The 11,796-nt window shown below is 38.4% G+C and overlaps 1 protein-coding gene across 5 annotated transcripts in view; it reads right to left on the bottom strand.

Annotated features, from left to right (window-relative positions):
* Positions 1–349: 349 nt before the first annotated feature.
* INPP4B (inositol polyphosphate-4-phosphatase type II B) overlaps positions 350–11,796 on the bottom strand; it is an 880,599-nt gene continuing 869,152 nt past the window's right edge. For 4 of the 5 annotated variants that reach the window (XM_082610957.1, XM_082610958.1, XM_082610956.1 and 1 more), the window contains one exon: positions 350–522. In XM_082610957.1, the coding sequence (XP_082467083.1) occupies positions 390–522 (133 nt within the window). In that variant the 3' untranslated portion in view covers positions 350–389. The remainder of the gene's footprint in view (positions 523–11,796) is intronic. The other variant, XM_082610960.1, reaches the window with a different exon arrangement.

Below are 11,796 nucleotides of genomic sequence, written 5' to 3'. Positions count from 1 at the left end.
AAGTCTCTCTTCCCTTTACACTCTATCATAGCTTTGGAGTGGAGAAGGCCACTCTCTGAATCACCCCCAGGTCCCCTGTAGCGACCTAGCTTTTCTCAGAATGTCTTTCATTAAAATACCCCATGAATGAAATGTACACTTTCTGAGCTGATCTCAACCAGCGAGAATCAATACAAGCTTAGAACTAGAAATGCGATATGATTTAAGGTTTGTTTAATGGATTTCTTTCAGAGTCATATGCTGATAACTAATTCAAGTAATTCCTAGACTTGGGCAAATATCCCTGATCACCTCCCTCCACAAATTCATGACAATGAAAACGTAAAAAAAGGTAGAGATTATCCAGCGGAAGCATATTTGTGTTCCTGTTTATTTACATGTTGGTAAACTTAGGTGTCAGCTTTTCCATAAGTCCCCTCTGGAGGTCTGTAGTACTTGGGGAAAGCCATCAGCTGTAGCATGTTGAAAGCATACTTCCTGCATTTGATATTCTTCAGTACATTTTCTATGCGGCAGCCTTCTCTGGTGAAAGGGGAAAAAGGACAACTTCATGAAACACAGAATAAATAAATATGCTTTATTTGTCCAATGCAGAGTTGCAGCAACAGTCCAAGTAAAAATAACAAAGATTCAACTCTACATTTTTTTTTTTTTCACAAATGATGATACATCTTACAAAATTAAATCCTAGGCCAGGCCCAATACCATTATTGCCCTCAGAAAAAAGATGAGTAGAGTCCCTTTGCTCTTAACATATATTTAAGGTTTAATAAACTCTTTAAATATAATTTGTTCCACAATACAACTTCATTTTCGTTTCATAAATATATCTGCCTTTTTATAACTTTTCCACAAATGAATTTCTCAGTCTCTTTAAAACACATGAACATCTATACATAGCCCTAAGGATGTAGGTTCTAGGAATAAGGCATTTAATTTATTAAGTCTGGCCATATAGATTTTTAAAGGAAAGTTTCATCTCTATTTGACTGCATTATTTTAGCTGTGCAACGAAGAGGAAAATGGCTTTCCAGACAGCCTGGTCCAAGTCTCAGCTTTATCAAGAGGAGTGCTTGTGTACAGACAGTACAAAAGTCACAGGTGCTGAAAATGGGGCATCGAGACACAAACAAGACTTTGTTAAAAAGAATAGAAAAGTACTCTGAGAGCCAAATCAACCCAAACCATGGTTACAAACGGGTTCATTTAATTACAAAACATAAATAGCCATTCTCTCCAGAAAGTTACTTGACAGAAAAGGGTTAATTGCAGGAAAGAAATCACAGAAGTAACAGGTTAAGATATCAAACAGAAGATTCTATCAGCTGATGGTGACAGTGAGATTGGCACAGTGGAAATCAAGTCTGGAACCTCCCACATCTCTAGGACTTGTCTCAGGGTTTCAGGGTTTGTGCAAATTCAGTCTCAATTTCTTTAAATAAATTTAATGGGAAGAGGAAGAGGAGATGCAGAACGTAAAGCTTTCAGGATTCTGTTCTTTGTCTTATGCCAAAGACAGGAATTTAAAATTTCTTCTTGAGCTAGTTAACAGAGGGAAACACTTCTCCATAAACAAAAGAGCAAAATAATTCACTTAATGCATAGTACTTCTTTTTTTTTTAGATTCTAGGAAAAACACATAAAACACTTACAATTCAAACATTTGTTTTTTTTTAATTCTGTGACTCTGAAAATGTAGAAATTACAGCATTGTCCCCATAATTTAAAGTCCATTGTCAGTTGTAGAAAAGGAAGGAGTACAACATAAAACTTATTGGTATTTGGCTAAAAGTAATGCAAGACTTAAAATAAGCCACACAACTAGCAGGTGTGAGCTGACAAGCAGCAAGGCGACGGGATAGAAGTGTCGAGAAGTTGGCTTGTTATCAGTTAGACAGCCTGTTTCAGGATCATCAGATTCATTCAGTGCTCCCTGGGTTTGTCTGCTGTTAAACGGGGGTGGGGGTGGGGGGTGGGGGGTGGGGAGTTAGGGGAGAAAAGAAAATAGTATAGCGTTCACACAGTAAAGAAACTTAAATATCCTGAAATACAACACATTATCTTATATAATACAGCAGTTTCAGATGAAGTTTTTATGCTAAATAGCCCCAAATGCATCCTGCGTCGTTTTTCTAACTGGGCTTTTGTGCAGAAAGGAAGAGAGAAATGCTATGATGATATTCACATGGGTTGAATATGTACATGCACAAGAAAGAATCAGAGAAGCATAACGGGGCCAGTAGACAAGGCTACATGAATAAAACTAAAATATGGATCAGCCCATAAAAATAAACCGATAAGTACATCTTTGGAAAATGAAATGAGAAACACAGTATGTAGTGAAGGAAATGGATGTGTCTGGCACATTTAAACACACTGTCTATTGCTACTGTACCTATATAATGTATTTAAAGTTATAAAAATGATTTATGGAAATGGCTTGGTATTTAAAATGAATGAAATATCTGACATGTCATCCTTGCCAGCCATAAGACTAGTTTAACAAAACCCGACTCAGCACCCTTTCATCGGTTCAGCTCATAAATTATGTTGGCCTGCTCATCTTCCTAAAATGAAGCCAAATCTATCTCCTATGGACTCCAGGTCTGAAAAGAGATCCATATTTACAGAGTACATGTTGAAAAATAAAAGATTCTAAATTTCCAGGTTGTGTATTTTCTGTAAAAGTGAAAAATAAGCATTTGTAATTGGGCTTAAAAGCAGTTCCAATTACGGCACATCTGAAATATGCCATACTGATGTAAGTTGAAAATACAAATTCTTTTCTGTGGTATAGTTCATCAGTATTCAGAATTTCAGTCACTCTCAGTTGTCAAGGAGTTTTTGATCTCTGTCAGCTCCTCCGGGTTTTGAGGCAGAAAACCAGCTGTTGTTTGGTCTATGAACAGGGCTGTATATGCAAAGGTACCTTCTACACAAGCCCCTTAGCATCCGTGACCCCCTTTCAACCAGTTGCAGCTTCTGAAAACCTCCTACACAGAGATTTTTGACCTGGTGTCGATCACATCCAGTGGCCACATGTGGACAAACAGCAGTTGTAATTACTTCAAACAGCGATCTTAGTTTAAAACACCAAATCAATCACGCTGGGCTGGGCTCTGGTGCTTCCTTGTTGTTTGCTAAAGACCTAAGGACTATGGAGCCAGTGCCAAAGTGAAATAAAATATTATCTGGAAAATGAGTGGTTTATTGAGTGAAAGGGAGGGCTGCATAATTCCTATTGTCAGTTGTACTTGGTTACTTGTTTAACTTTCTACTGCTCACTAGGTAGGAAACATGCAGTAGATTTTAAAGTATGGATACCTTTGAATGTGACTAAGAAAAGCTTCTTTGTCCAATATTATTTCTCTAATATCATCTTCACTAACGTTCCCTCCTGTCCATTATTAAGATGAAGGTTATCTGTAGCAAATCTTAAGTTTGTTAAAACCTTGGATCCTTTCCTTGTTAAGAGAGAAGTACAGACTCTCCTATATCATCTATCTATCTATCTATCTATCATAATATAAATATTACATTCTGATTACAAATTTAGGTTAAATATTAACCACAATCTATCAATAATAGTATAGAATACTCTTTCTTTCCCAGTGGGGCCACCTGTAGACAGGCTCTGGCTGAGAAACAGACAACTGGCCGACCAGTAAGTTGAAAGGATCTTGTAACCGTCCTTACTCCAAATACAGGGGACTCATTCATACCAAATGGCTTTTTTTCCCTACAACTGCCAGAGCACATTTAATATTTTCCAAGTCTGCTTGTTGAATATGCCTTCCAAGTGAAAGTGCTACATTAAAAGATTTTTTTTGAGGGGCAGTTTTATAATTGAATTAATTTGTTGCTTACTGACTGCAATCTCTGGAGATTAGAATAATATATTAAAAATGCCTCTGACATAGTCATTCTATTATTCAGCTGAAATTTGAAAGCAACGTAGCCTACAAGCCTGCCACAGCACATAGAGCTTGAGGCCCTGACTATGTCACCAAGGGGACACAGGTGCTCTTGGGGCTGCTTCCTTGCTTCCTGCTAAGAACAGCACAAATGGTTACTTCTTCAGGGCCATAAATGAATTTTTCAGCACTCTGCTAGTGTAAATGCAAAGGATGTACTAAGTAATAATATTAGTAATTTCCTCCCTGGTAAATCACCATGGAAGCAAATCACAATGTTGTCTCCACTGAAAATGTGACATGATCTGACATTTAAGGGCAGTTACTGAATCTGCAGGATAGAACATGATTTTTTTTTTTTCCTTCAAAGACCGGTCAAAGCAATCGCTTAAAATAGAAACAAGTAAAAGGAAATGCCTCACTCTTAAACACATCACTGCCTGCACAAGGAGACATTTCCTTAAATAAAACCCAGCGTGCGTGACTTGATGATATTTGCTTATTTCCCCCTCTTTTCTGTCAGCAACTATTGCTGTATCCTAGATCACAAGTCCCCCACTATAGGTATCCTCTCAAATCATTCAGACCTCTAAAGATAAAAGTTAGAATCCTCCTATCTCCCCCTGCTGGGTAATTATTCATGAATAGTATTGTTATTTGATAGTTTATTCCTTTAACCACTACAGCTCTTCAAGCTCCCCCAAAGGAAAATTACCAGTTAAAACTGAATTGAAAAATCTTTCCTTCTGACGAGAAAGCTGATTTCCTTTCATGCTAAAATGAGACTGTTTCACGTTTCATTACATCCAAGTTTGGAGCTATAGGCTTACCATCTTGAAATGCTGAGCCAAGATTTTAGAGCCAGTATCTTACAGAACTTTATTTGAGTCTACATTCATCTGATAAATCGATCTTAATAGAGCATCATGTTTCAGGCTCTAGAATGTTGGATTGTGTCAGGTTTTAAACTGGCAGATCTGTGTAAAAATGAATATAATGTCGGTCTTTATCAAGAAGAGCTTTGAGAGTGGTACCTACATCATAAAATCAGAGATTCTTCAGATGTAGAGTGACTTTAAAAAGTCTTCAAGTTGAATTACACATTTCATAGATGAGAAAACAAATTTAAAGGCCTTGCCTGGGCTTCTACAACAGCAAGTTGCAAAAAAGGATCCTGAATATGTAGTTTGCCTGGTTCACAGTTTGCTTAAATGATAAGAAATAAGAGAAGAATTTTTTGTTTTCAGTTTAGATCAAGGTCCAGTGTGAAATTTAATGACTCAAAATACTCTTAGATGTCAAATTATCTACCAAAACTTTCCAAAATTTTAATTTATAATTAGAATATTGAAAGTATATTTCCAGGACTTTTGGAAAAAACTGCACAGCTGTTTAAACAGAGGGGAAATTTTAATAAAAGAATATCAAGGTTGGGATAATTTCCACTGGCTTAGAATCAAGATTAGCCTTGGTGGCTACTGAATCACCAGCAACATTTAAAATGATTTCTTCATTCTAACTGAATTTCAGAATCTAATTCAAAATACATTAGGTCAACCACAGGAAAAGCCCCTAAATTAAGAAATTACTTAGAAGACATAAGACTATGTCACTGCTTTGAATGTCCAGGTCAAGTTTGCTACAAAAGAAAGAGCAGTATTATGCAAAATCGCACTCAGAGGAAGGAGTCCTCCCTGTAGGGCACTGCATGCACTTCTGGACATGACAGTCTAAGGGGAGGGCTACTGTGAACTAGAGGATACCAGAGCATGGTCACCAGGAAGATGATAGTGGGCTTGGGAACCTGGCAAATCAGAAAAGACTGAAGGCTACAGGAATGAGAAGAATTCCATTGGCTTAGAGCACAGGAACATTTATAGTTAAGTGGTTGTTGATTTCAGATAGTCAAAGATTCAGTAGTTTAAAGTCTGGGCAACTTGCAAATCATGGAAGTGTTTGAAGTAAAGAAAGAGATCTCTCATGTACCATATCCAATCATGTGATAGCTGCTTTATAGATATTATCTATTCATTCCTTGCAAACAGTCCAACTGGTTAGAATTATTATCTCCACAGGCGAAAAAGGATTATAAAACCTGTGCAAGTAGCAGACAGGGAATTTTTATCTTTGTCAAATGGAAAAACCACATTCCTTCTACTTTATGATTGTGATCCTTTGAGCACAGATTTCTCGCTACCTCTCAGAAACTGGCAGGTGTGATTTCTTGCTAGTTGCTTGATTAGATTAAGCAATTTCTAAAATTACTTTCATCTCTACCTTCCTGTGATTCTTTGATTCTGTTAAAAACATAACTGCACACTCTAGAGATGCATATTTTTTCTACTAATAGAATAGGTGACAGTTCAATAAGAAATAGGGTATGGGGCAAAAATCAAAGAAGGCAAAGCACGTTGACACTGTATTTAATCTCTAAAGTGGTTCTTGCTCATTCTTATCTATTTTCAGAATTAAAAAAAAACAAAAGTGACATATTTCATTGTTTAATTCTCCCCGGTATCACTTTTTACATTCTTCTTCCAATTTCACTCTCTTAGTTTTACAAAGTGCCTGGAAAATAGGAATATCTTCTTGTCAGAAAAAGCAAGGCTCCAAGTAGTGACACTTTCAGATAATATTTAACATTGCTTTGAAAAGAAAGTGCAGATGCTCAGAAAAACAACTCAAGAAAAGTTTGATGAAAGTGTCTTATAAACAACTTTAAAAAGGGAAAAAGAGAGAGAAAGAGAGAATGAATTTGAAGTATAATTGCTTCCATCAGACCATTTTCAGAGAATTGATTCCAATTTTGATCTTTGAATTTTAACAAGGAGAATACTTGGATGAGGTCCAGAAAGAAATATCATAAATGATTAAAGGGCTAAAGAAAAATGCTTAAGAAAAATGTTTAAGGTTAGTTTTGTTTCAATAAAAGAAGGCTAAATGAGATGTGACTGCTATGTTTAAATGTATGTAAGACAGTGGTAAAATAATTTTGGAGGTATTACATTGTGTTTTGCTCTCATATTTTAGGCTGTAGCATAAAGCATGTGCCTCAGGGATTTTAGCAATGCTGAAAGCAAGCGCTGTCTGAACTAAATAGATTTGCTGTTCTTTAATCTTCTGACAGAGAATATGAGGTGTCCATTGAGGGGGCAAGAGGATCTTTGAGGGTTGAAAGAGAAAAGAGCGGGAAAGGGAGGGAGGGAGGGACAGAAATGGAGAGGGGGAGGGAGGGAGGGAGGGAGAGAGAGAGAGAGAGAGAGAGAGAGAGAGAGGGAGGGAGAGGAAGAGGGAGAGGGAGAGGGAAACAGTGGGGAGAAGACAAAGGGACAAAAGTTGGTGCCCCGGAGGGTGAATCCCTGTGCGTTGTTCTGTGTCTGTGCCTGGGGAGGGGTGGGGAGGTGCGCAGTATGGCAGGGCAGAAGATGCATCTAAGGAGGCTCTCCCTAAGTCACTGGTCCACCTTGCCAACGGTTCCCTTGTCTTGAGCTTGGCTTGGATGTAAGGAAATGAAGGGGCTTAAAGATACCATAATGAATAGGAAATGGGCACATCAGCAGCTGATGACAGATATCGACAAGGCTTCCAGAAGTTTCAGTGCAAGATAAGACCCGTGGCAAGAGGAGAGCTCAAAATAATAGAGACTGACTTTCCACCAGCCTGGTTGGACAGGAGCTGAAATGTGGAATGAAGTTTGTTTAAGGAAATTATTTTAAAAGTAAACAAAACCAAACCATATACCTTAGTTCGTAAACAGGTAAATAGGGTGCTTCTACAAAGAAATAAGTACTTAGATGTGGATATACACCTAAAACTCATTTTCTATTTCCCATGCAGTGTTATTCGCCTTTCTTTGTACAAGAGCTCATACAGGATGACTTAGTTTTGATGGCTTCAAAATAACAGTCAGAGAGAAGACACCAGACTAGTCACTAAAACACTCTGTAAATGCGTTTGTGGCTAAAAAGTACTTAAAAATATAAACAACCCTTGTCTCACTGCTCTAGTTTGTCACTCTCCTGGATTGGGGAGAACTTTTATACCCCAGTGAAGAGGAAAGTAACAAGCAAAAATATAAGACTTCTGATTCCATTCTTGATAAGTACCAGGCAGAGGATAATGAGGTAAATCCATTGAGAGCCAGATTTCCTGGTGGGGCTGTCCTTAGCTCCCAAATAAAAATAAAAGTCCATATATGCTCATGTTATTATGAAAGTAGCTTGGGAAAGTAGCGGGTATCAGTAACAACAGATACCCGTTTGGAATGTGTTAACAGGAAAGAACATCAGCCCAGCTTCCCAACATCTGTTTGATTAAGTTTCAGTCTTCCCTTTTAATGGGAGAATGTTAAGATCTACCCAATAGGATTATTGAGAGATAATGTAAAGGCACCTGCACCTACCACATTCCCAACAATAGATATAAGTAAATAGGTAAATTAAAAAATTCCCTCTCTAGCCCTCCTTTTGTTAAATCTCAGTTTCCGTGTGGACAAGGAGTACCTTGACGAGATGTGCAGCTGCTCAGTCCCAGCTCTTTCTCCTCTAGTTCTCTCTAATGCTGAAGTGCCCCCAGGATTTAGGACAGCACACTTTACCTTCCTGTACTATATATACTGCCCTTAGGCAGTGTCAACCAGTCCCATGACTTAACTATCATTGTATGATGATGAATCTTAAATTTCTCTCTCTACTGTACACCTCTTCTCTGAATTACACACACATATATTGCATCTTCACTTGGATGCCTAATAGACATTTTAAGGTAATGAAGCATGGCAGAATATGCCACCCCCAAATATGCCACATTGGCATGAGGACTATTTTGAGCTAAAGGCACTTGAAAGAAACAGCAGGTGCAGGAAGAGTGCTCTGACCTCCCCTTTTCTTCCTGAAAGCAAGAGATAAAATTCCTGCGTGAAAGATGCCCTCTCTCTACCAGCAGGAAAGAAACATTCTTATCACCAGATATGGGGAGTCAATGCTGAGAGAATTCTATACAACAGACCTAGATGAAAGAATTCTTGTCTTCCTTCAGCACCACACCCCGTGGCCCCATATATTTCAGTTATTTTTCCACAATTGCTTTTCTTTCTTCAACCTAGTATAAAAGTATTTAGGTTTTGACACTTCTTTGGGTCTTCATTTTCTGGTGAGAATTGCCATGTATATGTAAAATGTGTATGCTTTTCTCCCATTAATTTGTCTTAGGGCAGTTTAATTCTCAGACCCAGCCAGAGACCCTAAGGGGGCAGAGGAAAAGTTTTACCTTCAGTCCAGTTTCAAGGTCACATCTTAACTTGAGTCCGCCTCCTCTGCCACCATCCCACATCAGCTCCTTCCTTCTTTCGCATCACAGAAAATGACACTCACCACTCTCAGACATTCATGTTAAGCGCCTCAGTTCTCCCTGATTCTTCTGCCCTCTTTACACCTCACAGCCAGCCAGCCAGCCAGCCATCCATCCATCCATCCATCCATCCACCAATCGGACCACTTGGCAGCATCTCTACTGCTGCGACCTGCCTGTGCCCCTCCGTCATCTTGCTTGTACTAACAGAAACCGTTTTCCTGCCTTCACCACTCTTGCTCCTCTATTAAGTTTCAGTAAATCCTGATGTACCCATTTAGACAAATGGCAAAGCCACCAATGCACTCTTCTGGTCGTATCCTGAAACCATTTCCCAAAGAGCTTTTACAGAATGAAAATCCAGCTGCATCTCCGTCTCCCATAGGGAGCCAGGCTTGTCAAAATAGCAGCGGTGCTTATCCATCCGCAAGGAGATGGAAATATTTTCAACTGCTCAGCACTGAGACGAAGCTCCTGAATCAAAGAAGTTCAGCTATATCTTCTTTTGCCACAATCTCTTGGGTTTCTCAGGTTTTTCAATCCCCTCCCATCCCTGCCATTTCTATGGGATTCCAGTCAGTGAGGTAAATCTGCCAACCTTTTTCAGTGGTGAACTCCTGTTCTGGGTTATCCTTGTTGCATCTGAAATGGATGGAGTTGAGTACGGACCAGTACCAACATCACCACCGCAGTATCAGTATTATTACACATTCATTTCCACCCCATCTTGGAATTGGACACGCCAAAAGAATCAGTTTAGAGTTTTTGCCCCTGGAATTGTCATTATCTTCTCTAGGAGGATAGGGTCTCTCTCTTTCTCCCCCTTTCAACCTTTTCCCATTTCTATCCCCAGCTCTCCCTTTATTCCCACCATCCCAAGCAAATAGCACATTGCTACAATTTATTTTATCAACTTCTGGAAGTTAAGGCTTATGAAAATCGTTGGGAAAGAGAATAAAAGACATTCAAGAATCTTAGAGTGTAGTTTTTGGATACAACAAGTGCATGGCTTAAAAACAACAGTTACACAACTGTTACACAATGACAGACTATAAAATATAAAATCCACCAAGGAGGAAGGACCCCAAGGTGTAACTCAAAGTGCTTTTTACATATATTATCACTAATATCTGCTGCAAGGATTCAAAGATCAGGGAAGGCATCTTAGAGAAATAAACTTTTTTTACGGATGATGAAGGCCGAATAGAATTTCAGTAGTTAGAAATTGGATGGGTTTGGGGGGATGTAAATAACATGGAAAGGCATGGAAACGGGAGAATGTCAGATGCACTTGGGAATGACCCACAGTCTGCTTTGGTTGTAATGGGGCAGCAGGAAATAGCAAAAGCAGGAATATTAAAATTAGGATACTTTATATTTTTGTAGCTTATCTAGTTTAGACATTTTCTAAAATAAACATATTTTGTGATAAGAAATGCAACTACATTGTTTTAAAATGATAGGGGGCTATGTGGCAAACGTTTGTGTCATCGGTAAAAACTTAGAATTCTCTAAATGATGGGTGGACAAGCACTGAGGATTCGTGAGCAGTGGAGTGGTGTGATTAGCTGTGTACAGTGCCTAGCCGCAGTAGGCAGGATGGCTTGAGCCAGGACTGCGGCAGGGCTGGAATAAACCAGAGACATGGAGACCAGTTAGGAGGCTATTAAAATTGTCAAGGCAAGGAATGATCAGAGCTTGAACTTGGAGTGCAGGAGAAGGGTGAGGAAGTTACAGGTTCTAAAACAGAAGTAATTTGAAAAGTAGACTATATATTAAGAGTTTAGGTAGGGGAAGATCAGGGAGAGAAAGTAAAAAAAAAAAAAGTTCAGGTTTTAGGGGGAAATGCATTCTGTTCAAATATGCTGTTTTTTAAATTTTTATTTTTATTTTTTTATTGAATGAAAGATTCTTTAAGTTCTATAGTGCTTTATAGTTTTCAAAAGCTTCACACACAGATTTCATTTAATCCTGTAATAACCTTTTTTCCCCTCTACCCCTATATTGCCCCTCCCTCCTTCCCTCTCCCACTGGTAACTGCTAGTGTGTTCTCTATATCTGTGAATCTGCTGTGACTCTGCTTCTTTTTTTGTTTTAATCACTAGTTGGTGTTATTTTTTAGATTCCACATATAAGTGATATCACACAGTATTTGTCTTCCTCTGTCTGACTTATTTCATGAAGCATAATGCCCTCCAAGTCCATCCATGTTGTTGCAAATGGCAGAATTTCATACTGCTTTATGGTTGAGTAATATTCCATTGTGTGTATATGTATATATACCTAATACATATACACACATACCACATCTTCTTTATGTATTTGTCTGTTGATGGACACTTAGGTTGCTTCCATGCCTTGGAAATTGTAAATAATGCTGCTTAACTATACCGTTGTTTGATGCAAGACTTTTAGTTAGACATTTATAATACAAGGTAGGTCTAGACAGGATCTATACCATACATTTGGAATTTTCTGGCAAAAAGTGGGCTAATTAGATGAAGTCACCCATGTAGAGAGTATATGATGAGCA

The sequence above is a fragment of the Mesoplodon mirus genome (genome assembly GCF_964341445.2).
Source record: "Mesoplodon mirus genome assembly, chromosome: 2".
NCBI classification, from domain to species: Eukaryota; Metazoa; Chordata; class Mammalia; order Artiodactyla; family Ziphiidae; genus Mesoplodon; species Mesoplodon mirus.
The sequence above is the reverse complement of the archived record's forward strand: the minus strand, read 5'-3'. Positions and strand labels throughout refer to the sequence as shown.